This window comes from Trachurus japonicus, chromosome 13 (assembly GCF_045865225.1).
Source record: "Trachurus japonicus isolate A0001 chromosome 13, Traja_1.0".
NCBI lineage: Eukaryota > Metazoa > Chordata > Actinopteri > Carangiformes > Carangidae > Trachurus > Trachurus japonicus.
Genome location: NC_140919.1, coordinates 12,285,504 through 12,310,214, shown reverse-complemented (window position 1 = coordinate 12,310,214; position 24,711 = coordinate 12,285,504). Strand labels below are relative to the sequence as shown.

At 43.9% G+C, this 24,711-nt stretch overlaps 2 protein-coding genes across 2 annotated transcripts in view; both read right to left on the bottom strand.

Annotated features, from left to right (window-relative positions):
- The window catches only part of LOC146975644 (NACHT, LRR and PYD domains-containing protein 3-like), a 151,676-nt gene extending 130,019 nt beyond the window's left edge, over positions 1-21,657 (bottom strand). Inside the window, exons 1-6 of the mRNA XM_085796640.1 lie at positions 21,216-21,657; positions 17,336-17,449; positions 17,079-17,157; positions 16,690-16,918; positions 12,538-14,344; positions 12,252-12,425 (exon numbers count right to left, since the gene is read on the bottom strand). Coding sequence (XP_085652766.1) covers positions 12,252-12,425; positions 12,538-14,344; positions 16,690-16,918; positions 17,079-17,157; positions 17,336-17,449; positions 21,216-21,304 — 2,492 coding nt within the window. The 5' untranslated portion in view covers positions 21,305-21,657. The remainder of the gene's footprint in view (positions 1-12,251; positions 12,426-12,537; positions 14,345-16,689; positions 16,919-17,078; positions 17,158-17,335; positions 17,450-21,215) is intronic.
- Positions 367-8,967, bottom strand: LOC146975645 (stonustoxin subunit alpha-like). Its single transcript, XM_085794632.1, has 4 exons — positions 8,951-8,967; positions 5,171-5,344; positions 2,791-2,837; positions 367-932 (listed from the first exon to the last, which is right to left on the bottom strand). The coding sequence occupies exons 1-4, from the start codon at positions 8,965-8,967 to the stop codon at positions 367-369; spliced, it is 804 nt and encodes a 267-aa protein (XP_085650758.1).
- Positions 21,658-24,711: the final 3,054 nt, after the last annotated feature.

The following is a 24,711-nucleotide window of genomic DNA, read 5'->3' as shown; positions in this document are numbered from 1 at the left end:
TAAAGATGATGAAACATAGTAATGACAAAAAAACAAACAAACAAAATAACGGTAGACACCACTCATTTATCTATCTTTTTCTTTTTTTCCCTTCTTTTTCTCTTTTTGCATTCAGATACACCAAAACTGAGACTGATGCTTTTATTGTGAAAAGTAAAATTCAACATAGTTACTTTTTATCCTGTAATAATCGACACTTACATCTTCAAAGGAACAGGAAGACGTTAATAAGAGTCAATGAGAAGAGTTTGAAACAAACAAACAACTGATTTAATCCATTAATGTGAAAACGTGAGAGACATGTAGAGACTGAACTGTCGGTTCAACAGTGAGAAGGTTTCTGTGACAGGAGAAACTCTGATTCACTCAACACAGAGACACTGAGGAACCAGACCAGAGTCCAGGCAAGGATATGGACCTGAGTCCAAATCCAGGATAAAGAGGTTGAGTGAAGGTGGTGTTGAAGGTGTAGAGGTGGATCAGTGAGTCAGAGGAGACTCTGTAGAAGGACAGAGAGCCAGCAGGACAGTCCACATACACTGCTACTCTGTTAGAGACAGAGGAGGGGGAGGAGGAGGAGGAGGAGGAGATAGGTGTCACTCTGTCATTGTGATAGACGTAGTAACAACCATTAGAGCAGTACAAACTCCAGGACTGATCGTTCCTTCCAAACCTACAGTCTCTACTGTTTCCTTGTCTTCTGATTCCTCTGTAACTCACTGATATATCAACCTCTCCTCTCCACTCGACCTCCCAGTAACAGCGACCAGTCAGACCAGTTGAACACAGCAGCTGAGGCCACTGGTCCAATCTGTCTGGATGATCAGGATATGACTGATGCTCCTCCCCCACACGTGTCGCCTTCCTGTTGTTGTCAGACAGTTTGATCCTTCTGTTCACTGTGTTTGTGTCGATTGTGAGTCGACAGGAATCTGATGGAGAGAACAAGACACAGCTGCAGTTATTGATCATGTGATCAGTTATTGACAGATTGATGAAGACTCATGATGTCAGTGACAGGGGCGGGGTTAGGGGATGGCTACTTGGGCTCAAGCCCCGGATGTTTTTGCCAAAGCCCCGAATGTTTTACAGTAGGGGCAAAAAAAACCTCAATGCGGTTTATGTCAGTCTCCCTCCGCTGACCGCACCAGTCTGAAGTGTAGCCTCATGGACGTCGGAACTGTTTATTGAGAAGGGGGGATTTTTATTGGGAGGGTCGGGGAGAGACGCACACTTATCAGTGATTAAAGATGTGATTTGAAGTTACTTTATAATAGCATACAGCATTACATCAATAATGGCCTGTATTCAATCATTACACGAACAAAAACAAGCCGGGTCAAAAAAAAAAACTCATGTGTGGACTGTCTGTGAAGACTGACGGGAGTGAAGCTGGCCTCGTCCTCTGCTTCAGAGAGGGACAGCTTTGCACTGTCGGACCTGGGTCTCTGCTCTGTGTCCGGAGCCCACTCGGGACCGAGCGTGGCTGTATTATAATAGATTCATGGACCGAAGACGGATCGCAGCGCACGCTGTAAAAAATGCGACTTGAATGGGATTGAAGCGATACAGCGTAACGGAGGTCCGACAGCGCAGCGAGGAGAAAAGCACGTGAAGAAGATGAAGATGAGCTAATGAACGATGAGCTTGGTCGCTATGTGTAAAAATAAAAGGAGAGATTTAGAAATAACGGCTTCCCTCAGATAAAAGCCTGCCTCCCATAAAGGTCGTCGGCCATAGCCTATGTCATACTGAGCTGTCAGATGTAGCCTGACTCCACCATGCCAGATGCCAGGCTGCTGTATGGAGCCAGGCAGGCTGCATATCACATAGATCTATGTATTATATGAGATACACTCCTCACAAAAAGTTAGGGATGTTTGGCTTTTGGATTAAATTTCAGAATGCACCTAAAATGCACTATAACCTTTACAGGTGAACTTAATTTAACCTTCTCTAAACGTTTGAATGCACATGTCCAGTTGTTCAATGTTTCAGTCCTTATTGAATAACATGCTGTTCTCTAACAAGGTGATTAACAACAAAAATCACAAGCACCATCTGATTTAGTGGTTCAGTTGTCATTGAACCACTAAATGTTCTGGTTCAATGACAATTTGTATAGTCCTCATCTCTCTCCCTCTCCTCTCCACCATGTTCAAATGTTGACATCATGAGACCAAGACAACACAAAGTTATTGAGACATTGAGATTTGTGTTGTGCTATAGCCACCACTGTTGTTAGCTTTTGTTTGAGATAAAGAAATGGCCATTGCATCCTTCTACTTAAAAGGCTTTCATGATAGAATATCACTGTAGCATGAACTTTTTTATAGGGATATTCTTATCAAATATCCCTAACTTTTTGTGAATTGTGTAAATGTAAGTCAGACAAATTGAGTTTAAATTCAGATTCTTTCCTTTTTTTAAAGCATAATGCTGTGGGTAGGGAGGCTGATGTCAATCAGGATTACATGCACTGCCATATCATTTTTATTTGAGTAGCTTATGATCATGTTTTATATTTTTTGTTTATATTTTTTATTTTATGATGTAACACATGTGGATCTTTCAGGACAATGCTTTTGTCTACCTAAAGCTGATATGTTGAAATTTCCAGTAGGCCTATCACAGTCAGCAACAAAGACAAAAAAAAAGTCTTTCCTCCCTCTGGGCTAAGCCTCGGATCTCCCATGAACCTAGATCCGCCCCTGGTCAGTGATGTGACAGTGTGAAGATGGTTTGAATGTGCTGCTTTATTTCCGTGAATCAAAGTAAAAACACACTTACACTTCCTCAGACCTGGTGTCAAGAACTGGCCTCCAGCAGGCTCCACCCTGAAAGGAGGAGGGGGGTCAGAGCAGCACGTTCTCTGTCAGCATGCACACATGGACATTACATGGCTCTCACACACACACACTGCTTTATCACTGTGTTCACATGGTGGCTTGTATGTATGGATGAACACTGAGCACAGAGAAGAAGGAGCTGGAGTCTTTATCTAGTGATGATACAGAGCAGGAGGAGACGAGGAGGAAACACTTCATCATGTGTTTTCTCCATGTGATGTCACTTTGGAGACGCTGGGAGACGAATGTCTCTGAGCAGTGGACATGGTTTGATTCTTGTTGCTGTGTTGTTATTAGTGTGTCCACACTCAACAGGTGTCTACAGTCTCTGGGACTGTTCAGGTCAAACACTCTGTTGGTTCAGGAGCAGTTCAACCAGCTGCAGCTGAAATGTTTCCTGATACACTCTGAAATAAAGACTGATCAAAACATCTGGAGAGACTCAGAGCACAGCTGCTGACAGCTGGTTTCATCACTGAGATCTCTTCTCCTGAATATGACACAGTGAGTCATGATGAGACACCAAAGTCATCATGAGGAGAAACTCCTGATCCCAGTAGTTCATCACTGTGACTGATGAAAGCTGCACAGCTGATGTTTGAAACACTCTGAGATTTTGGTTTCAGTATAAACTGTGTTGGGACGAGTCAGACTGTGACGGAGGACGTCAGTGGAGTGGGCGGAGCTTCACTGTGGCCTACACCACCTCTGGATATGGTCTGAGTGATCGGATCTCATGTCATCAATACAGTGATCACCGGTAGTGTTGCACCGATACCGATACTAGTATCGGTAGGGGGCCGATACCGCACTAAAATGCTGGCATCGGTATCGGCGAGTACTAACAAATGACGCACCGATGCCATTTACTGATAACTAATATGAAAGCAGCGCCTTGTGTCTTCTCTCGCCCGACACTCACTGCTGTGTGATCACACGTGTTCAGTGCATGCCAAGCCAAGTAAGGATGTAAACAATTAAATTAATTGCAGTTAATCAATCCTTTTCTAGGAGTTTTTTGTGAAATGTAAACAAGCAAAGCCAACATAAAGTAGCGGGATCTCTATTTAAATGTGTGCGCAGCGCACTGAGCACACAAGGGAGAGAGGAGGTGAAAAGAGACAACACTGTTACCTGTTGTATACTGGCCTCAGCCTGTACCATCGCTAAAACACAGAGAGCAGTGTGTAACGAGTCAAAAAGCCGCCGTCACTGAGCTGCCGTATACGGGAGGATACTGTAAACCGACGCGGATCCGGTGTGTTTATCGAAGCTTGGTCGACGTGCTGAGACACCGGGTCGGTTTGAGCTGCGTTCAGGCTGCATTAAAACTCCTCAGGCAGCTCAGTGTCGGCGGCTTTTTGACTCGTTACACACTGGTCTCTGTGTTTTAGCGATGGTACAGGCTGAGTCCAGTATACAGCAGGTAACAGTGTTGTTGTCTCTTTTTACCTCCTCTCTCCCTTGTGTGCTCAGTGCGTTGCGCACACATTTAAATAGAGATCCTGCTACGTTATGTCGGCTCCAGTCGCTACCGGAGCTTAATTAAAATAAAATAAAATTAAAAAAAGCGCTCGTCGCAGTGCAGCTGAGAGCAGCGGAGTTTCCTCTGCTGCAGCTGATCAGCTGACATGTGGTCAAGACGAAGCTACAGACCTGTCACAGTCACAGGTGTCTCTCTTCTCATCTCATCTCATTATTATAGGACTTCAACCTCAGAGCTCTGTCTTCAGACCTGTCCCTCATCACACATGGACAACATGGAGCTGCCTGGCTGATTGGTTACTGAGTATATTAATGTTTACATCAGGCTGCGTTCAACCGATCAGTTTATGCTACTGTGATTTATGTAGTTAAATATAGAAATCATCATAGTGTAGTGGCAGGAAAGACCATTTCATGTATCAAATCTATTGTGTTGGTCAAGTCAGAGGGAAAATGTTTGGGGTGTTTTTACTGTTCCTAAATGTAAAAATGGGGTACATAGGACCCTCAACATTATTTAAAGGTTAAATAACGTTTAAACATTTTTACCAGGTAGGCAATAAAAAAGTTCTACTGGATTATAGTATTAGGAGAAAAAAAGCTCTTATATATTTTTTTTTTTTCAAACGGTGTGGTATCGGTACGGTATTGGCCGATACTGCACAGCTGGGTATCGGAATCGGTATCGGGGGCCAAAAAATGGTATTGGTGCAACACTAATCACCGGAGACAGATGTTAATACCAGGTGTGACCAGGTGTGAACGGGGCCATAGAAAATGTGCCAGCTCCTCCTCTATCAGACAGTGTGTGTGTGGCTGCAGCAGCCTCTCCATACCTGAGAGAGTCCAGTCTCCAGTCTGGATCCTCCAGTCCAGCAGACAGCAGCTTCACTCCTGAAGTTCGTGGATGATTGTAGCTCAGGTCCAGCTGTCTCAGATGGGAAGGGTTGGAGCTCAGAGCTGAGGCCAGAGAAGCACAGCCTCTCTTTGTGACCAGACATCCTGACAGACTGAACACACACAACAACACACAGGAACCCTCTGTCAACACCTGCTGCTGTGTTCAAGTGTCATCAGATAAACAGCTGGATGGATCCTCACCTGAGAGTCTCCAGTCCACAGTGTGGACTCTCCAGTCCACCAGACAGCAGCTTCACTCCTGAGTCCTGCAGGTTGTTGTTACTCAGGTCCAGGTGTCTCAGACTAGAGGACTGGGAGCTGAGGCCTGAGGACACAGCTTCACAGCTTCTCTCTGAGACGTTACAGCTGCTCAGTCTGAAGAGGAATTCAAGAAAAAACACTCACATACTCAATATGAAAGAAATAACAGGTTAGAATCATAAATACACAACATTTCAACGAGGGCTGTCATAGTTAACGCGTTAATCACGATGCGATTAATTAAAAAAAATAATGCGTTAAATTTTTTTAATCGCCCATTTTGTCTTCTGCTGGACTGGAGGACTGGAGTGTTGGACCTCCAGTCCTGTAGGTGGCGGTAAGGCACCTTCAAGTTGGTTGCCAACTGCCAGTGAATGAGACGAAGAAGAAGAATGAGAGCAGATGTACCAGAGCTCTGAGCAGTGTTGCCGACTTTCTCGCTATATCTGGCGACTTTCTAAACCCTCTTCTGGTTTGAAGACTCCGACGTGAAAGCACGTATCACAGCTGTTTTCAACGAGTAGAGGGTGCTGCTGTGAACTCCAACCACTGCTACTCGGGTGGAGTGTGTGCTTGTGTGTGCTTGCTGTGACTCTTCAGCTGTGTCCCAGTGCAGGGCCTGCAGCCTGAACTGGCACACAGCTTCGGTCTCAGATGCTGCGTTAGCTAACGTTACCTTAGCTCGCCGTCATGCCCTGTCCTGAGGCACCTGATGTGTGGCCAAAACCTGACACCTTGCTTTTCATTCAACCAAACTGTAGTAACGCGTCACTTCACATTCTCAGTAACCCCCGTCCTAAAGCACTCACCGGCGGTCAGCCTCTCAGTAGTGTCACGGAGCTGTCACCCCCCCCCCCCCCCCCCCCGCCATATATTATATTTTTAATAGAGATTAATCGTGCGTTAACTATGGAAAAAATGCGATTAATCACGATTAGAAAAATTAATTGTTTGACAGCCCTAATTTCAACACAAACCTGAGAGTTTACAGTGTTTCTTACTCAGTATATTCCAGCATGATAGATTTGATCATATGCTGTGATCTCTCAATCTCAAATATAATCATATATGTATATTTGTTTTGTTGTCGCCGTCCTTTGTTGAGGTGTTCCCTGTGGTTGTGACGCGCTCCAATAAAAAATCATCACTGCATCTCTTGAATCAAAAATAGTGTTTTGTTCATGTCTGGTTTGCAGTGTCCACACACAACTTAAGAGTCACAACGATTACTAAAACAGGGCTTAAAGTAAAAAAAAATCCTGAGCCTGAACTTTTTTCCAAGGAGTGGGGTGCAGTGGATCCGACGCATAGCCTACACATTATAGGCAATTTAGCAAACAACTTTTTAGCATTGTGCTTGGTAATGTACACAGGGTTCATACACATTTTAACCAACAAATTTCCATGACATTACAAGACCTCTAAAACATCAATATATGCATGAAATGTATGAAAACTATGTAAAAAAAAAGAAAGAAAAAAAGAAAAAATGGAAATGTCAAAAAATAGATCTAATGACAATGGGCTTTATGCACAGCTCCACTACTTCCTGAGTTCAAGCCAGCTTCATTATTACATACAGACAAACTGATTAATCCAGGTGTGTCTGACCTCACAACAATGGTCATTCCCCCCCAAAAATTAAATTTGATTTTAAAACATTGAAGCATTCTGGTTTACTCTGAGAAGAACATGAAGGGAACATTTGTTTCAGATTTTAAAAAAAGCACATTGAGTACTGACTGAGGTTCCTATAGCTTAATTGTAAGGCAACAAGGCAAGAATGGCTCTCATATTTTAAATCTAGGGGTCTGGACCAGCCATTCAAGGGCCCGTTTCCTCTGCTATGGGGCGCGTGGGGGGGGGGGGGGGGGGGCGCTGCGCTGCGGACATGCACGGAAAAAAAACGAAACCGAATGCGCGCCGTTACGTCCGCTCGGACAGCGGCAAGAGACCCGACGCTACTTGGCGTATCACTGCCTCCAGTGACCAGGCTCATACAGTACGTGCAGGCAGGCCAGGGTTGTCTTGCATACGACACATTTAGCTTTGTCTTTGTCCTCCGTCTTCTCCAGCCATGAACTTCTCTGTGTGCAGCCAAATATTGTGTGTGTGTGTTTTTTTTTTTTTTTCCTGAAATTTTCAAACGCCGGAGATCCGGCACGGGGCCGGAATACTTTAAGCCCTGCTAAAAGAAAAGTAAAATGAAAAATGAAAGCGGTCTGTAAACATTATGGCTCTCCTCTGTCTCATCTGAGACACTTGTGGGCGATATATATCGTCTACGACATTATCGTAAATGTCGTTTTGACGATGTGCAATTTTCTACTATTGGGAATTTAGACTATCTAGAAAAGAAAACAATAGACGGTAAAGGAGAGGCGCATGGAAGTCCTCATTCGCCAGAGTCATGCCTGAGAAGCCAATCAGTGGCCAGGATTTAGTCACGTGGTGGTCACGTGATCTCCGACAAACAGTCTTCTGGCATGGAGGAAATATGACCCATTATTAGTGCTGGGCCGTTAACGGCCTTAACGTGCTGCGTTAATGCGAGACTCTTATCGCGCGATAAGAAAATTATAGCCGTTAATCTATTCTCAAAGTTGGCTGGGAGCTGGGTCAACATGCACCTTGTGCAAAGCAGGTCGCGGAGCTGTGCACCGCGGACGTGCACGAAAAAACAAGAGTCACACCGAATTTCCCTCTGCTGTATTTTTTATTTCAATTAAATGACAGGTAGACCGCTCGGTTCATTGTAAAACATTAATTTATTGACGTAACGTGGTGATTTCTGTACAGAGCCCCGAGGCTGTGTTGCTCTTCTGTCCAGTTTTACTTTTCATTCAAACTGCGGCTTCCACAGTTGTTAGGTTTCATCAATGAGACCAACATTAATCTCCTAAAAAGAATTAAACTACCGGCGGAAAACCTCTAAAAACCTGCGGGTAAGTTACTCTCCTCGTTTTCTCCCCGCGGGATGCCGACGGCGACGCAGGCTGACTGTCACGTCAGCTGACCGGTGTCACCGGCGGCAGCTGCGTCTGTGACGAGCTGCTGCTGCTGCTACTCCTGGTCGGCTGCTCTCACAACGTCGGAGCAAACAGGCGTTATTTGGATAAACTAACCACAAAGTGGATATCTACACGGTTAGATTCCCTCTGAAGCTGCTTTACCACTGTCGCTTGGAGCGAATCACACATAGCCTACAGTACAGTAGCCTACATATACAGTCGTTATATCCGCACATGTTGGAAAAAGAAGAGCATCAGGTGCTGCACAGCGGCAGGTATAACTTCATATGAACGCAGCTCAAAGCGACCCGGTGCCTCTCACAGTGACCAAGCTCAGATAAATACATTGTATCAGCTGTAGCACCGCGTGTCCTCCCGCATAAAGCAGCAATATACCGCTCCTATAAAAAAAAAAAAAAAGATGCACGTGGCGGCGGAGCTGACCAGATGAACAGCGACATGTGGTCAAGACGTACAGTGGAGACCTGTCACAGTGTCACCTGTGCATTGATATAAACTTCAACCTCAGACTGTCTGCTTCCCAGATGATCACACAGGGAGAGCATGGAGCTTCTTGTGTGATGAGTGTGTTACAGAGTTCTGTATCAATGTTTAGGTTTATTCGCCAGTGCTTTATGTTGTCATGATAATTAATATGCTGAGAAACAAGCTTGTAAATCAAACAAATCCTACAGGAAAGACCAATTTATGTTTAATGAATCAAATATTGTTTTGGTCATAGTAACTGATAATAGATAGGCTATGTTTAATTCTCTTCTCTTTTTTTTTGTGGGGGGGGGGGGCGCCCAGCTGTTTATTTTTAATTAAGGGGGGCTCACTCTCTCACACTTTGAAAACCCCTGGGTTAGAGCCTATTATGTTATATAAAAATATGAATGTATCGGTATCGGCAATGAGAAGCAGGAAATTATGGGTTATCGGTAGAAATTTTTCATATCGTGCATCACTTCAATGCCTTCATCAGAATTCAAATGAGCCATTTTAATCTAGATTAATCTAGATTAACTCCAAGATTGCAGTGAGATTAATATAGATTAATCTATGCCCAGCACTACCCATTACTTTCAATGCGGACGTGTGTCATCATACAGAGCTCCGTGTGAAACAGTAGGAGAGACACAGCCCGAGGAGGAACCGGGACACAACGGGAGAAGCAGGTCCAAGCTGTGCACCGTGGAGCCACAACTGTGCACCGTGGAGCCACAACTGTGCTCCGCGTCGTTTTGGGTTGAAACCGTACCTGTGTGCATTCGGTGGGAGAAGCAGGTCCGAGCTGTGCGCCGCTTCTCCCACCAAATGCGCACCGTTACAGCGTCAACCTAAAACGACGCCGCAACGGTGCACAGCTTGGACCTGCTTCTTCTTCTGTGATTTCCAGCCTCCTTTCATATTTAATAGAGGAGGGACAATACCTAGAGTAATAATCTCAGCTGTCAGGATGTGCAACCTTGGTCTCAAAAAACCCCAGGGAAAACCACTTTGCACTACTGTGTGCATGTTTTGCAGAACATGTATGAAGCACTTTGTTAACACTATTAAGAAATAATGTGTCATCTATTTGCTCATGCTTGTATGCTGTAAGAGCAGAGAACCTTACTCATTTAATTAGGGCTGGGTATTGTTGAGAATCTCACGATTCGATTCGATTTCGATTCATTAGGTCACGATTCGATTCGATATCGATTCGATTCGATATTGATTGAAATGCTTCGATATCGATTCAGTATCAAGCAGAAATACACAAATAAGAGTACCAGATTTTTTTTTTTTTAATAATTATTTGTTTAGTTTCATGCCTTATGAACAGCCATAGTATAACTCATAGCATAACAAAATATGACACTGCTTTAACACTGAACTACAGTGCAGCTAAATTTAAATTAGGCTATGTGATACTTTCCTCTTGGAAAATAACTCATAACATTTTGAGTAATAAAACAATACAAAACAATATTATTAATAATAGTTGACTGCACAACTGAAAATATTGTAGCGACCCCGCAGTAATGTTCTTGTTATGATGTTTAAGTTCTGTGATTTATGACTGACTGTCAATGTGTATGGTACGGGCAGGTGGGATGAGAAACTGAGGGGCTGGGGTGAGTGTGAGGAAGACAGAGTCCTGTCTGTGTGTAGGTGAGTGAGTGAGGAGGAGCAGAGGAAGAAGTGAGAGCAGCTGTCAGATAAGTTCAGGGTTTCCCGCAGCGCTTTCCTGTTAAGGCGGCCGCCTTAACAACAAAGAGCTGCCGCCTAAACTAACCCTCTTAAAAAAAAAAAAAAGTAGCGATATTCGCCGCCACCCCCCCCCCCCCCCCCCGTCGGACGATGGCCGCATCCTCTCACACACATACACACCACAGAGAAGCACGCATGCATAACAGCAGCGCGTGTTGAAAGCGAAAGTTAATACGGCACGGCGCGTCCCTCCCCCGACGATCGATCCCCGCTGCTGCTGCTACTCACTCCCATATTGTTATGGTTTGGTCTAGTGCGGCCCCCGTCCGTACAGCGCGAATCACACGAGGGTGTTGCTCGCAGCGCCCCCACTGGCCAGGGGCTTGAATCGATTCAGAAGATTGCTGAATCGATATTGAATTGCAGAGAAAAGAATTGCAATGCATTGCTGAATCGATATTTTTACCCAGCCCTACATTTAATGTCTCCACACTGGAGTTTAAAGCAGAAGTAAGCGATCCGGTCGTTTTGGCTAATGCTGCGTTCCAGGCAGGCTTTTGAAACGGTAAATTACAGCTTCAAGTCACAACTTACGATTTTGTAGCGTTCCAGGCAACCCACTCGTGTTTTTCCGACCTGTTTTACCTGTGAAAGTCACTATAACGGCCACTCGTAACTTCCGACCCGTGAACTCGTACCAGATCGAACTGGTATGACTTCACAGGTCGGAAAAACACGAGTTACGAGCTGCCTTGAACGCACCATAACAGTCCTCGTCCCTACATCACCACATTCACGCGCATCCCTTGGCTGCACACACAGCCCTACATGCCGTTCTCTCTCCTCATTGGATAAAAACTGTAGGATACGAGAAAAGTTTTCTCCTCGGCTCAGAGCAGAGCAGAGTGACTGACAGACCCGTGTTTCGGTCCAAACACTCTATGTAAGTGATTGCTGTCGGAAGATATAACTATTTAAGACTTATATTAACACAAATATATCGCTTACTTCTGCTTTAACTGGGAGTCTCTTGAATGCTTAAGTTAACAGAAAATAAACAAGAGCTGTTCTGTTCTGAAAAGCTGTGTCTATCCATAGATGTCCTGGTAAGCAAGTAACTAGAGTTTTACAACATGTTTTGTAAAAAAAACAAAAAAAAAACAAAATCACATTTTAAAGGATATCGTCAGATTATCGTTATCAGATAATTGAAAAAAATTATTGAGATTTTTTTTTGCCCATATCGCCCACCCCTCCCACTCTCCCCTTTTGTGTCCTCATTTCCTGGGAGGTGGCTCATCACAATAATCACAATGAATAGAATAATCAAACGGTCAAATTAAATAATGAAGTTGGTCTAAACAGCTATGCTCCAGTTCTATAATATTAATGATAATAGTGATCAAACAAAACATGCAAATATCCTCTAATATATACAGTCAGTGTTAAAATCTCAGACTCCACCCTGCCTGCATCACCACAGTCACACCTAACCACACCCCCTAAGGTGATATAACCCTGCCCTCTGACCAGCTGGATGGATCCTCACCTGAGACTCTCCAGTCTGCAGTGTGGACTCTCCAGTCCACCAGACAGCAGCTTCACTCCTGAGTCCTGAAGGTTGTTGTTACTCAGGTCCAGATGTCTCAGACTAGAGGACTGGGACCTGAGGACTGAGGACAGAGCTTCACAGCTTCTCTCTGAGAGGTTACAGCTGCTCAGGCTGAAGAGATGATCATGAGGAATTAAAGAAAAAGGAGTTTATTTTCTGTCCTGTTGAAAAGACATAGTGTTCTAATATAATTATGAATAAATACAACAATCTCTATACTTACAGCGCTTTGCTGGAGGCTTTGACCACTGGCAGCAGCCTCAGAAGAGCCTCCTCTGAAGCAGAGTATTTCTTCAGGTCAAACACGCCCAGATCTTCTCCTGATGACAGTAAGATGAAGACCAGTGCCGACCACTGAGCAGGAGACAGTTTATCTGTGGAGAGACGTCCTGATCTCAGGGACTGTTGGATCTCCTCCACTAGAGAAAGATCATTCAGTTCATTCAGACAGTGGAACAGGTTGATGCTTTTCTCTGCAGAGGGAGTCTCTTCAATCCTCTTCTTGATGTACTGGACTGTTTCCTGATTGGACCGTGAGTCACTTCCTGTCTGAGTCATCAGACCTCGTAGGAGAGTCTGATTGGTCTCCAGTGAAAGACCCAGGAGGAAGCGGAGGAACAGGTCCAGGTGTCCATTTGGACTCTGTAAGGCCTTGTCCACAGCACTCTGGTAGAAATGTGTTGAATTGTCTCCAAACACTTGAGACCACCAGAATGTTGTTTGTTGTTCTGACATCAGGTTGAGTCCAGAGTTGATGAAGGTCAGATGGGCATGAAGAGCAGCCAGAAACTCCTGAACACTCAGATGGACGAAGCAGAACACCTTGTCCTGGTACAGGCCTCTCTCCTCCCTAAAGATCTGTGTTAACACTCCTGAGTACACTGAGGCTGCTCTGATATCGATGCCACACTCTGTCAGGTCTGATTCATAGAAGATCAAGTTTCCTTTTTGCAGCTGCTCAAAAGCCAGTTTTCCCAGAGACTCAATCATCTTCCTGCTCTCTGGACTCCAGTGTGGATCTGTCTCAGCTCCTCCATCATACTTGACCTTCTTCAGTTTTAAATGAACCACCAGGAAGTGGATGTACATCTCAGTCAGGGTCTTGGGCAGCTCTCCTCCCCCTCTGGTCTTCAACAGCTCCTCCAGAACTGTAGCAGTGATCCAGCAGAAGACTGGGATGTGGCACATGATGTGGAGGCTTCGTGATGTCCTGATGTGGGAGATGATCTTTCTGGCCTGTTTCTTATCTCTGAACCTCTTCCTGAAGTACTCCTCCTTCTGTGGGTCATTGAACCCTCTGACCTCTGTCACCATGTCAACACACTCAGGAGGGATCTGATTGGCTGCTGCAGGTCGTGTGGTTATCCAGAGGCGAGCAGAGGGAAGCAGGTTCCTCCTGATGAGGTTGGTCAGCAGCACGTTGACTGAGGTGGACTCTGTCACATCAGTCAGGATCTCAGTGTTGTGGAAGTCCAGAGGAAGTCGACACTCGTCCAGACCGTCAAAGATGAAGACGACCTGGAACTGATCAAACCTGCAGATTCCTGCTTCTTTGGTTTCAGAGAAGAAGTGATGAACAAGTTCCACCAAGCTGAACTTTTTCTCTTTCAGCACATTCAGCTCTCTGAAGGTGAAGTGAAATGTGAAGTGTATGTCCTGGTTGGTTTTGTCTTCAGCCCAGTCCAGAGTGAACTTCTGAGTTAAGACTGTTTTCCCAATGCCAGCCACTCCCTTTGTCATCGCTGTTCTGATTGGTCGGTCTCTTCCAGGTGGGGCTTTAAAGATGTCTTCTTGTCTGATGGTTATTTCTGGTCTGTCTGGTCTGTCTGGTCTCCTGGACGCTGTTTCAATCTGTCTGACCTCATGTTCCTCATTGACCTCTCCAGACTCTCCCTCTGTGATGTAGAGCTCTGTGTAGATCTGGTTCAGAAGAGTTGGGTTTCCTGCTTTAGAGATCCCCTCAAACACACACTGGAACTTCTTCTTCTGGGAAGATTTGAGTTCACATCGACAAACTGCAGCAACATGTCCTGAATGAAAATAAAAGAAATAAGATGAATAAGAAAATATAACATTTTAATTCCTCTAAATAACGACTATATGAACATGTTTCCCTCCATGTGTTGATGTCAGTGAACATCTCATTTGTCCATCATGTTGAATCTTTAGAGCAGGGGTTGGCAACCTTTGGCACGCATGCCACGGTTGGCATGCCGCGGCATAATCATTGGCACGCTGGCACCTCTACCGCTAAATTTCTCACCGCTGTACCAGCTCCCGAGTCAGAGTTTTTTTTCCCCCAGGTTTTCTGACAGCTGGGGAGAGACAGGGAGGGCGAGAGAGTGAGAGGGGGGATTGACACGCAGCAAAGGGTATATTTAATCAGAGATTCAATCAAGCACTTCAGTGACGGTGAGCGGCCTGGCGCTGCGTCATTAATGCCGCCGCTGCTTTAGAGTCGGGGCAGACGCACCTTTACCGTTACCATACCGGCGAGCTACATATCCCTTTTTAATCTCCTTTCCTTCGGCCTCATGCTCTCACACCAGCTGTTCTGTCATCGAAAAACCTGGCGATGACACTGCAACCCAACAACACAGCTGTTATGATTGGCTGTTTGTCTGTCACTCATAGTGTCCAGGGATGGTCTAGGTCTGTGAAATGTTTCATTCTGATATGATATTCTGGATGCACTGTAGTCGCCATTTTCCTCCCACTGCAATATGTTGTAATAGGCTAAGTTTCTGAAAAGCAGTGTTGTGAATAACAGGAAAATATCTTCAAAATATGTTTAGATGTGGGCTATATAGATTAAATGATTTTATCTATCAATTTACAAGAACAACATAACTGTTGTTAGGGTCCGGGCAGCTAAGCTGCCGGGACACTATTGTATTTCTAGGAATTCTTCTTCTTCTTCTTTCTTCTTCTTCAGAGGAAATCCTACTTCCCATGGGCGAAAACTCACCAAACTTTACAGAAATGTCCAGTCCCATGCCAGATTTACTCAACTCCAAGGACATGTGCCCCCCCCCCCACAATAAGCGTTTAAATTTAAAAACTTAAAAGATTCCTACCAAACCAACGGTAGATGCTACAGGTTTGAAACTACACCACAATGTAGCCCAGATACTGCTGAAACTTTTGTCCACTTAAACTCATTACAAATTATGAAGTCCATCACTTTGTTTTTTTTCAATAACTGTGAAACTTTTAAAATGTATCTCCTCCCACAATTTTTGCTCAATTGTCACCAAACTTGATAGAGAGCATCTTCAGACTGTCCTCCACAAAACGTGTTTCTTGGATTTTTGATTTATCAAAAATTGAGCCTACAGTGCATGAAAACGTTTGACTATAAACAGTACTGTAAACATATACCATCCAATTCCTGCTAAATACATTTTCAATCTTCCTAAAAAAAAAGAGAGAATATTTTGGAGTCATGGTTGATGAAGTTTGGCAAATATTTTTTATATATATATATTTTTAAATATTTTTTATATTTTATCTCAAAAACTCAATTTTCTAGAACATTTTGAATTCTGCTCTCATGGGAACAAATGCAGTCAATGTAAGAGTGACATTTTTAAAGATGAGATTTTCTCTTATGAAGCAAAACACTTATCATTAAAAACAAATCACCAACATTTCCATGCTGTCAAGATGCAATTTATGTATTATCAGATTTTTGTTTAGATATTAGAATTTGTGACATTTTGACCATTTTTGAAATCTGCCTTGACAGCAGCTGCCCGGGCATTGACTCCCTGAGTCTATTTGAGAAGACACACAGCAGGCCTCACTCACAGATAATGAGCTCAGTGGGTTGAGCGCTGGTTCTTGGTGTTGGAGGATGTGGGTTTAAGACCCAACCTGGGAGTTGACTAAAATGCCAGATGGTCTTTGTGAAACAAACGTACCATCTCTTAGAGTCACAGTAGATCTTTAACAAATACATATCAGAATTTTACCTCCTTTTACAGTGGTTTCAAATCTGCCTGCACGACAGTGAATGGCTTACTCAATTTGTGAAGCCACCGTAGCACTGCCACTTGTCAATTAGCTCAGTGCGATAGACAACGGTCTTTGGTTCCAGAGGTTGTGGGTTCAATTCGCAAATGGTGCAAAGTGAAAGTTATAAGGTCAACTGTCCTGTCTTCCTATTCTCCTTTTTGTTGCTTAAATTTGCCAAAAAATAGCCCAGCCCGGACCCGACCCATCACTGCGCAGCAGCTATAATTGTTTTTGTATTTTGTGTCACATTGTTGTAGCATTGTAGCATTGTAGTGGCACACTCATTGACAAGAACATTTCAAACCAGCACTCCATGTCACAAAGGTTGCCAACCCCTGCTTTAGAGAAATCCTCTTACTGCTCTCCAGACACTCAGCCAGCTCCTCCTGCTTCATCCTCCTCAGGAAGTTCACTGTGATCTTCACTATTGCCTCTCTGCTGCTCCTCCTCTGCTCTTCATCCTCACTGTCCAACACATCCTCATCCTCCCTCTGACTCGCTGAGCATTCTGGGTAATCTGGACTCAGAAGCTTGTGCATCTTCTTCAGCTCGTTTTTGACAAAAGTGACCATGTTCTCCTCCAGCAGCTGGAACAGAAACTCTATGAGTGACAGCATCAAACTAAAACCATGGAGCCAAACATCAGATCCATGTTGGACAGACTGACAATCCACTGGTGTCAAAGTGCAGCATGGAGATGATTGTGAACACAACAGATGTAACAGCAGCTGTTGGACATGTCCTCACCATAAATATGGAGTCCAGGTGTGTTTGATGCTGCTGGGCAGACTGACCACTGGGAGCCTCTGAGCTCTCCTGGTCCGCTCTGTGGAGGAATCAGTGTCAAGTGAACATCAGGACAGAGAGATAATTCAAGATGGACTTTATATGTCCCCTGAGGACGTTCACAACAGACAGAGGCACTTTGGTTTCAGACCTGGTCCAACAACATGAACTGGTTCTTTTCTACAATAACCTGAGTCTGACTGTCAGTTACAGCTTACATCTGATCAGCTGATCCACGTCCTCCTTTAAAGTCAATGACATAGTCCTTGGACATGTCACTCTTTAAAGACAGACAGCTGGGTTCAGGCGAGTCTGGTCTCTGCTGCTGGATCCTGAAACAACAACACAACTGATAAATGTGCATGTTGGAGAAAAACTACTGAAGAAAATAATCAATCTTTTAAACATTATTATATGTCCCCTGAAGACGTGTATGTATCTATCTGTATGCGTGCAGAAATAAAGATTGATAGAGATACAGCACATGAGTGTTAAATCTACTGATCATTCTTTTGGTAAAATTAGTTGATTTATTGTTTAAAATGACACACGCCTACATATTGTATCCATGTATAGTATTCATGCAATTGTGCTTTTTGGCTTTTTATGTCAGTTTTGATTGTTTTGCTCCTTATTTTTCCACATTTCCACACCTTTTTCACTATATTTCAATGAAAACTCAATAAAAAATTCACAACTTATGTGTGAATAGTTTTACATTTTCAAAAGAATCTGCAAAGGTACTATCAAGTCACAAATGTGAATGATTTCGTTTTCTTAAATTGTTAAACAATCATCAAGTGCTGCACATCTTCAGAAAAAGGACAGTCTGAGCAAACTATTTAATATGTGGTTTATATCCTAAATAAACAACGACCCTTGATTAGTTCCTTTTTCCTGTAGAGAAAATCTGTAAACCATAACTGATTTCACCTCAGTAAATGTCATTAACTGTGTGTTTTGTTCTGTAGATGAGTTGAAGTTTCTATCTTTGCCTGAGTTTTGCTCGTTCTCTTTTTCAGTATTTATGGACGTTGGTTCATCTGCGCAGGGCCGTTGCTAGGAATTCTGGGCCCCCTTAAAGAATACTAAAGTGGGCCCCTCCCCCTAACTTTTCCTTTTTTTTTCTTAGACTACGTATGTATTATCGTTTTTTATTTAGCCTTCTTTGTTTTGATGCTAATGCAGCATTACACTGCAAAAACTCAAGTATCTTACCAAGAATATTTGTCTTATTTCTAGTTAAAATGTAATTTCTAGTCAAAACAAATGTCATTATACTTAAAATAAGACACATCATATTAAAAGTAGCTTGTTTTTAGACACTTTTTACTTCTTTCAAGCATATTTTCACTTGGAATAAGTCGAAAAAATCTGATAGTGGAGCAAGTTTTTCTTATTACAAGCACAAAAAACTTACTTTCACTGGCAGATTTTTCTATTTATTGTGAACTTAAGTGAAAATTATCTAAAAACAAGTTAATTTTTAGGTGATGAGTCTTATTTTAAGAGGAAAAGAGATTAGTTTTTACTAGAAATGAGACATTTGGACAAGAAATAAGACAAATATTCTTAGAAGGATGTTGAGTTTTTACAGTGTACTATGAGTATTAGTCAGGGTCTTACGCATAATAATTCAGTCATACAAAGATTAAACTACTGGGGTTTTTTATGGGCCCCACTGGGCACTGGGCCCCTAGAATGATCATCACCTTTCTCCCCTATACAGCGGCCCTGCGTCTGCGCCTGTAAAAAGCTGCTGCCGAGATTCTGCTTCAACTCCTATAACTGATGTGATCCTCTGTCTCTGCTCTTTGTGTCTGACATCACTCTGAACTCACTAGCCCCTCGTCCTGTTGCACACATCAAAGCTGCCACCAGGAGGCGACTTGATGCAGTTAACATAGTGCCCTGCATGGGCCTGGAATCTGGGCCCGAGTCCGGCCCTGGCCCGAGGGGGTGGATCCCCGGCCCGGCCCGACAGGTTTTCAGAATCCTCAGGCCCGAACCCGAATCAAGCCCGACTTTTTTTTTTTTTAAACCTCCCCTCCCATAACAACTTCTAGGCTATTAACTCATTGAGTGCCGCGCTCCTTTCCAAAGTTTTAGTCAAGTGTACCGGCAAATTAGACCATATTTGACTTTTTATTTTAGAGCCATAGTGTATTCTATATTATTGCCACCAACACATACTGTAGCTCATTTGAAAGGTTTAACTTTATCCTTCAAATGGCCACAAACCGTTTGTTTCTACGTGCCTCCGTTCCTGAGAAAAGTCAAGCTAAACATGGCTGGGTTTCACCAAAATCCCTCCTTTTTTTCTAGAAAAGGAGATAGAGCGTCTTTTATGAAAGGTGCGCTGTTTGTGTCTGTCGCTCTTCAGACACTCGCATTTCTGGATCAAAGGGCTCGTATAAGATAAATATACACAACAATTGTTGTTCTATTCACAAAACCACCATCGGGGGCGGGGGGGGCGCCACTAAACAACAATAACACAGACGCACCGTGCCGTGTCACAGCCTCTCGCCGCGGAACGTGAGGCTCTGCCGGCCACAGCGGCTCGCGAACACCGGTCCCGCCGGTGGTCGCGGTCCGTCTGTGGTACGGGTCGGTGGTGCCGGTCTGCTTTGGTCCAGAGACCATCAGATTTTACCGCGGGAGGACTTTGGGGAGGACACGGTGTTGCTCCAGATGAAGACCGGGCGGGACAGTCGGCTGAGAGCTTCCTGGTTCAGCTCCCAGCTGCTGCAGCCTCGCGGGTGAGAGCGGAGCAGCAGCGGAGCAGCTGCGCTGCATCTGCATGCAGAACTCCGTTTGCAGAAGCTGAGTTATGATAAAAACTTCCAGATCATGAGCTGTCATGTGACTTTGATCGTCATCTATTTCAGTTCTCCTCGTCGTAGAGTCCCCAAATTTACATATAATGTGTATTAAAGTGTCTATTTTCATAATTTAAAAAAAAAGCAAAAAACGAAAAATTTCGTTTTTGGCACTCAACGCATGGGAACGAAAAACGAGAAATTACGTGGTTGGCACTCAATGAGTTAATGTTGCAGACATTCAAATAGTTTAATTGGACGTTTCAGCGTGGCACTAATTATATTTTGCTTGAAAGGATTAAGCTAAATATGGATTTATTGAATTATTGAAGTGACTGAGCGCGGTGCAGCTGCAGCAGCGTCGGCTCGTCTTCAGTGGTTGTGGTGAGTTTAAACTTAGCCTTCTCCAGTAGGCTACTGAGCCTTTCCCCTGGTGTTGTCCACTGTCTGTTCACGTCTCTAATCTTTTTATTTATGTTGTCCATGTTTGTGTTGGGACACGGGAGTGGGATCGGTGTATTGTGATCAGTATATGTATTGTGATGCGAGTGACGTGCAGCGGGGAGGGAGGGGGCAGCGCGGCGTGCTGCGTTCAAGTGTTGCTGTTTAAATTAATAAACACATCTTTCATATTGGCAGGTTTAAAAAAAAAAAAAAAAAAAAAGCCACAGCCCGGCCCGTGTCCGAGGTAATGATGTGGTAATTGGCTGTCGGATTTCGGGGCCCTCTGGCTTTGGGCTGCAGTTGCAGGGTTCTAAGCTAACATCACGTTCCTTCTACCAGGTGGAAACAAGACCATGAACATTTAGTGCAAATGAAAGGATGATTTTAACAGTGTGGTTTCTTCCTGTTTTAAGTAGATGGTGCTGACATATTTCCTGTTGCTACTGGGCTGCACTGTGAGCATCACTGAATATAACATGTGGATGTTCAGGCAGGGACTCTTTACTGCAGTTGGACAATGTGTGTCTGAGTAATAGCTCAGATTTTATAGAGAATCATTAAAATTTGACTCCACAGGAAGAATGTTAAAAAGCTTTGAAATTTAGTTTTGTCTTACATCTGATCAACTGATCCACGTCCTTCTTTAAAGTTAACGTCCCACCCCTTTGACTCATTGCTCTTTAAAGACAGACAGCTGGGTTCAGGCGAGTCTGGTCTCTGCTGCTGGATCCTTAAACAACAACACAATGTGCAAGTTCATCTTCAGTCTTTTAATAAACACAACAACTGACTGTTAGAGAGAAAAGTCTTTCTGACTGTTTTAGATTCTGACCTTTGACCTGTGGTCTGGCTCTGATGTCCCCCACACAGAGTGGTTTTAGAGGGAGGGGCTCCCTCCTCTCTGTCCTCATGCTGATCCATGCTGCTGAGGTCACATCCACATCAGCTCACACACACTTTGTAGCTTCACCTGCAGAGGAAACACACATCATTCATCTGCACACCAGCTCACATGTCCATCATGTCTCCAGCTGCTCCTCCACTGATTGGCTCTTCTTCTCTGCCTCATATCAGTGTCAGTTGAATGCAGTCACACAGCAGTGAGGAAGAGGAAGCTGCCATCAGCTGCTGTACTTCTACTATCAGTCCACTAGATGGCGTCATGAAGCTGCAGTGAAGTGAAGAGCAGCCCAGCAACATGATCCATGGACGACTGTTTCCATCCACTGACACACACAAGGACTGAGATCCACTGAGTTGATGTGACACAGTCTCTGTGTGGACAGCGACCCTGTAGAAAACCACTGGATCAAACAAGCTACAGCTGATTATTACACACACAACAACTTGGCCTCTACTTATTTGGTAAATGGTAAATGGTCTGTATTTATATAGCGCTTTACTATACCTGAACGATACCTAAAGCGCTTTACAGTACACTGCATTCAAGAAAAATGTCTGCTCAACACATGCCACAGAACATAAAAGACATACTATATCCACATATCAACATAAAAGCATAGAAACATAGCACCAGATATCCACAGCCCTTCCATCTCACAAACGCCACACACACATACATTCACTCTCCCTTTGCACTATTGATTTGGGTCATTATCGATTATGCGGTCTTGCTTCCTTACCGTCTCCTCATATTTCTCCTGAAATGAGGGTGGGGGTGGCATGCAAATTATTTTTCCTGCTCGTCCAATCAAATTCTGGAGTTGTGTTTTTAATTTAACAGGCAAGTTACCAAACTAAGTTGTGATACTACATCTGGTGAGTGACTCAATTGACGCCCTATAAAACAACATGATTTCTTTGTTAACACCATGAGACTACGTAAAAAGTGCAGACGCTGATTTATTTTTGAGCACATGCTCTACCTGATCTGTCCATCTGAGCTGAAAATCATAGTACATAGTATTTGAATGTGCTCACTTGTTCAACGTCCTCCTGGTTAATGAGCACAGGGCTGTGGTCGCCTTGGAGATCAAGTCCTCTATCTTTCTGACATTTAAGTAAGTTATAACACACATAAGTTGTGTTTTTCACATCATTTAAAAACATCAGCTAATTCTGATCTGTAGATTGATATGTCTGAATCCCGGGTCAGTAGACTTAACAGGGCTGTGTCATCAGAGTATCAGGGACCCAGAGTGTTTGTGGGTGTGAGTTTTCTGCAGCTGGCCAATAGCTTCACCTGTCAGGTACATGAGCTGCAGTAGGCTACAAACAGGAAGTAGCTAGCACAATAAGGAAATACTAGTCAAATATAAGTACCTCACAACTGTACTGCACTTAATGTAGACTAGCTGTGAAGATTCTGAACATGGATCCACCACTGTCAAATCAAAAATCACTATAGTCTTAGGAAAAAACCCTGCAACAACATTAACGGTTCATTATTAATCAGTGATGGTTGACATTCAGTATCAGTAACTTTATTGATCATTGACTGTAGTAGCTGTTGAGGCCGGAGCCTCTGACTCATTTGATGCGGTGTTCACTGTCTTTCTGAACATCTCTGCCTCCTCCAGCTGCCTGTGTGTTCAACTACTGACCATCCACTAACTCTGCTTCTGCTCTTTTTCCAGCGCTTCTACCGACAACATCCACACAACATGGCGGACACGGTTCTGTCGGTCCAGACTTTACAGTTACAGCTCTGACTCAGCTACAGTAACATTATAATAACACAACAACAACAACAACAACAACAAAACACAAGTTGACGGGCAGAGAACTCAGGTAACAACAGGTGTTAACGAGGAAAACATTAAAACTATATTCACCTTACCTTCACACGAGAATATAAACTGCGTCAGTGTTGGTTCAAAGTGAAACTTAAAAAGTTGCCTCACCTGTTTGACGTGAGGGCGTTGACTTAAGGCGGGTTTACACTGCACGACTATTCGTCTGTTCACATCTCAAACTGCACGAGCGTCCCTCTTCTCAGATCAGTCTCAGACCCCCACTAATTGCACGTCGTTCTACGATTGCGCTCCACCACGATTACCCTGCGATGCCGCTGAGATTTGTGCTGCTCTATAATTGCTCGATTGTAAACCTCAAATTGACATTGGTTCCTATATAGCAGAGTCCATGTGGAAGATCAGACCGACAAACACACACACAGACAGCGCGCATCACCTCCAAGGCCGGTGTTGCAGAGAGAGAGAGAGAGAGAGAGAGAGGACGGCGCTACTCTCTCCAGCCAGCTGACGTGTAGTTCACCTGCGGCTCACCTGCAGCTGTCAGAGGAGCCTCGCTAGTTCTCTCTCTCGCCTGCACTTTGTTTAAAAATTCAGCTGATCAGGAGCCAGAGCTCTGTGGAAGTGGCTGGTGTGTAGGCTCGCTATTTTATACTGTAACGGCAAGAAAAAATAATCGTCCTCAATTGCTGATTGATAGTGTGTACATTTGTCGGGCTGATCTTCCATTACGGACTGCGCTGCATTACTGATCATCACCCGGTCACCCTGTCTGTCACAGCTGTGGTCTAACTTCAGCTTGTCTTCCTGTCCCTCCTCTCTCTGTCTGCCCGTTCTAACTCCATCTGACGAGGTTCAGCATCACATTCAGGTTCATAAAGGCTCTGTGCTCTGTGCTAAAACAATCTGTCATGGTAAAAACTTGTCGTATGTGCAGAATCGTGACGTAGGACCCCATACATTGTCCGTCACGACGAGAAATTTTCTGGCATGTCAGAAAATAATCGGGAGGTCGGCGACTCGTCTTTAGGGCGTCGGGACGTGACGCAGAGCCTCATACATCCCGCTTATGCTCACGAGTCACGACCCCGCGATCCCTCTAAGGTTATGCAAATTAGGCTGCGACTCGTCTGGGACGAGAAAATCGTGGCAAAATCGTACAGTGTAAACCCGCCTTTACCTGTATATGCTCTAGTGCCCTTTGCTCTCTCTCTCTCTCTCTCTCTCTCTCTCTCTCTCTCTCTCTCTCTCTCTCTGTCAATATTTTCTTAAGATTGAATGTCCTGAGCTCTCGGAGACTCGAGGTTAAGAACATAATTCAAGAGACACAATAAAACAACAAAACAGCTCCGATTGAGTCTTGAAAAAAGGTTCATGACTATTTTTCCTTCACTTCAAACCGCTACATTAAAGCTTTTATTTTGTTACTTCCTTCTAAAATAGGCTATGGCTATGCATTACGCCTACGGACGTTTTATTTTGAAGTTCTTCCGGTAGTCGTAGCTCTTGTTTTGGAGCTTATTTTCGCGGGCAAAAAGACAAAGGGCAGTGATCAGATTTGACTCTGTGATAAAGATCTTTATTATTTCCCAATTAAGCTCCTCGCTGTGACAG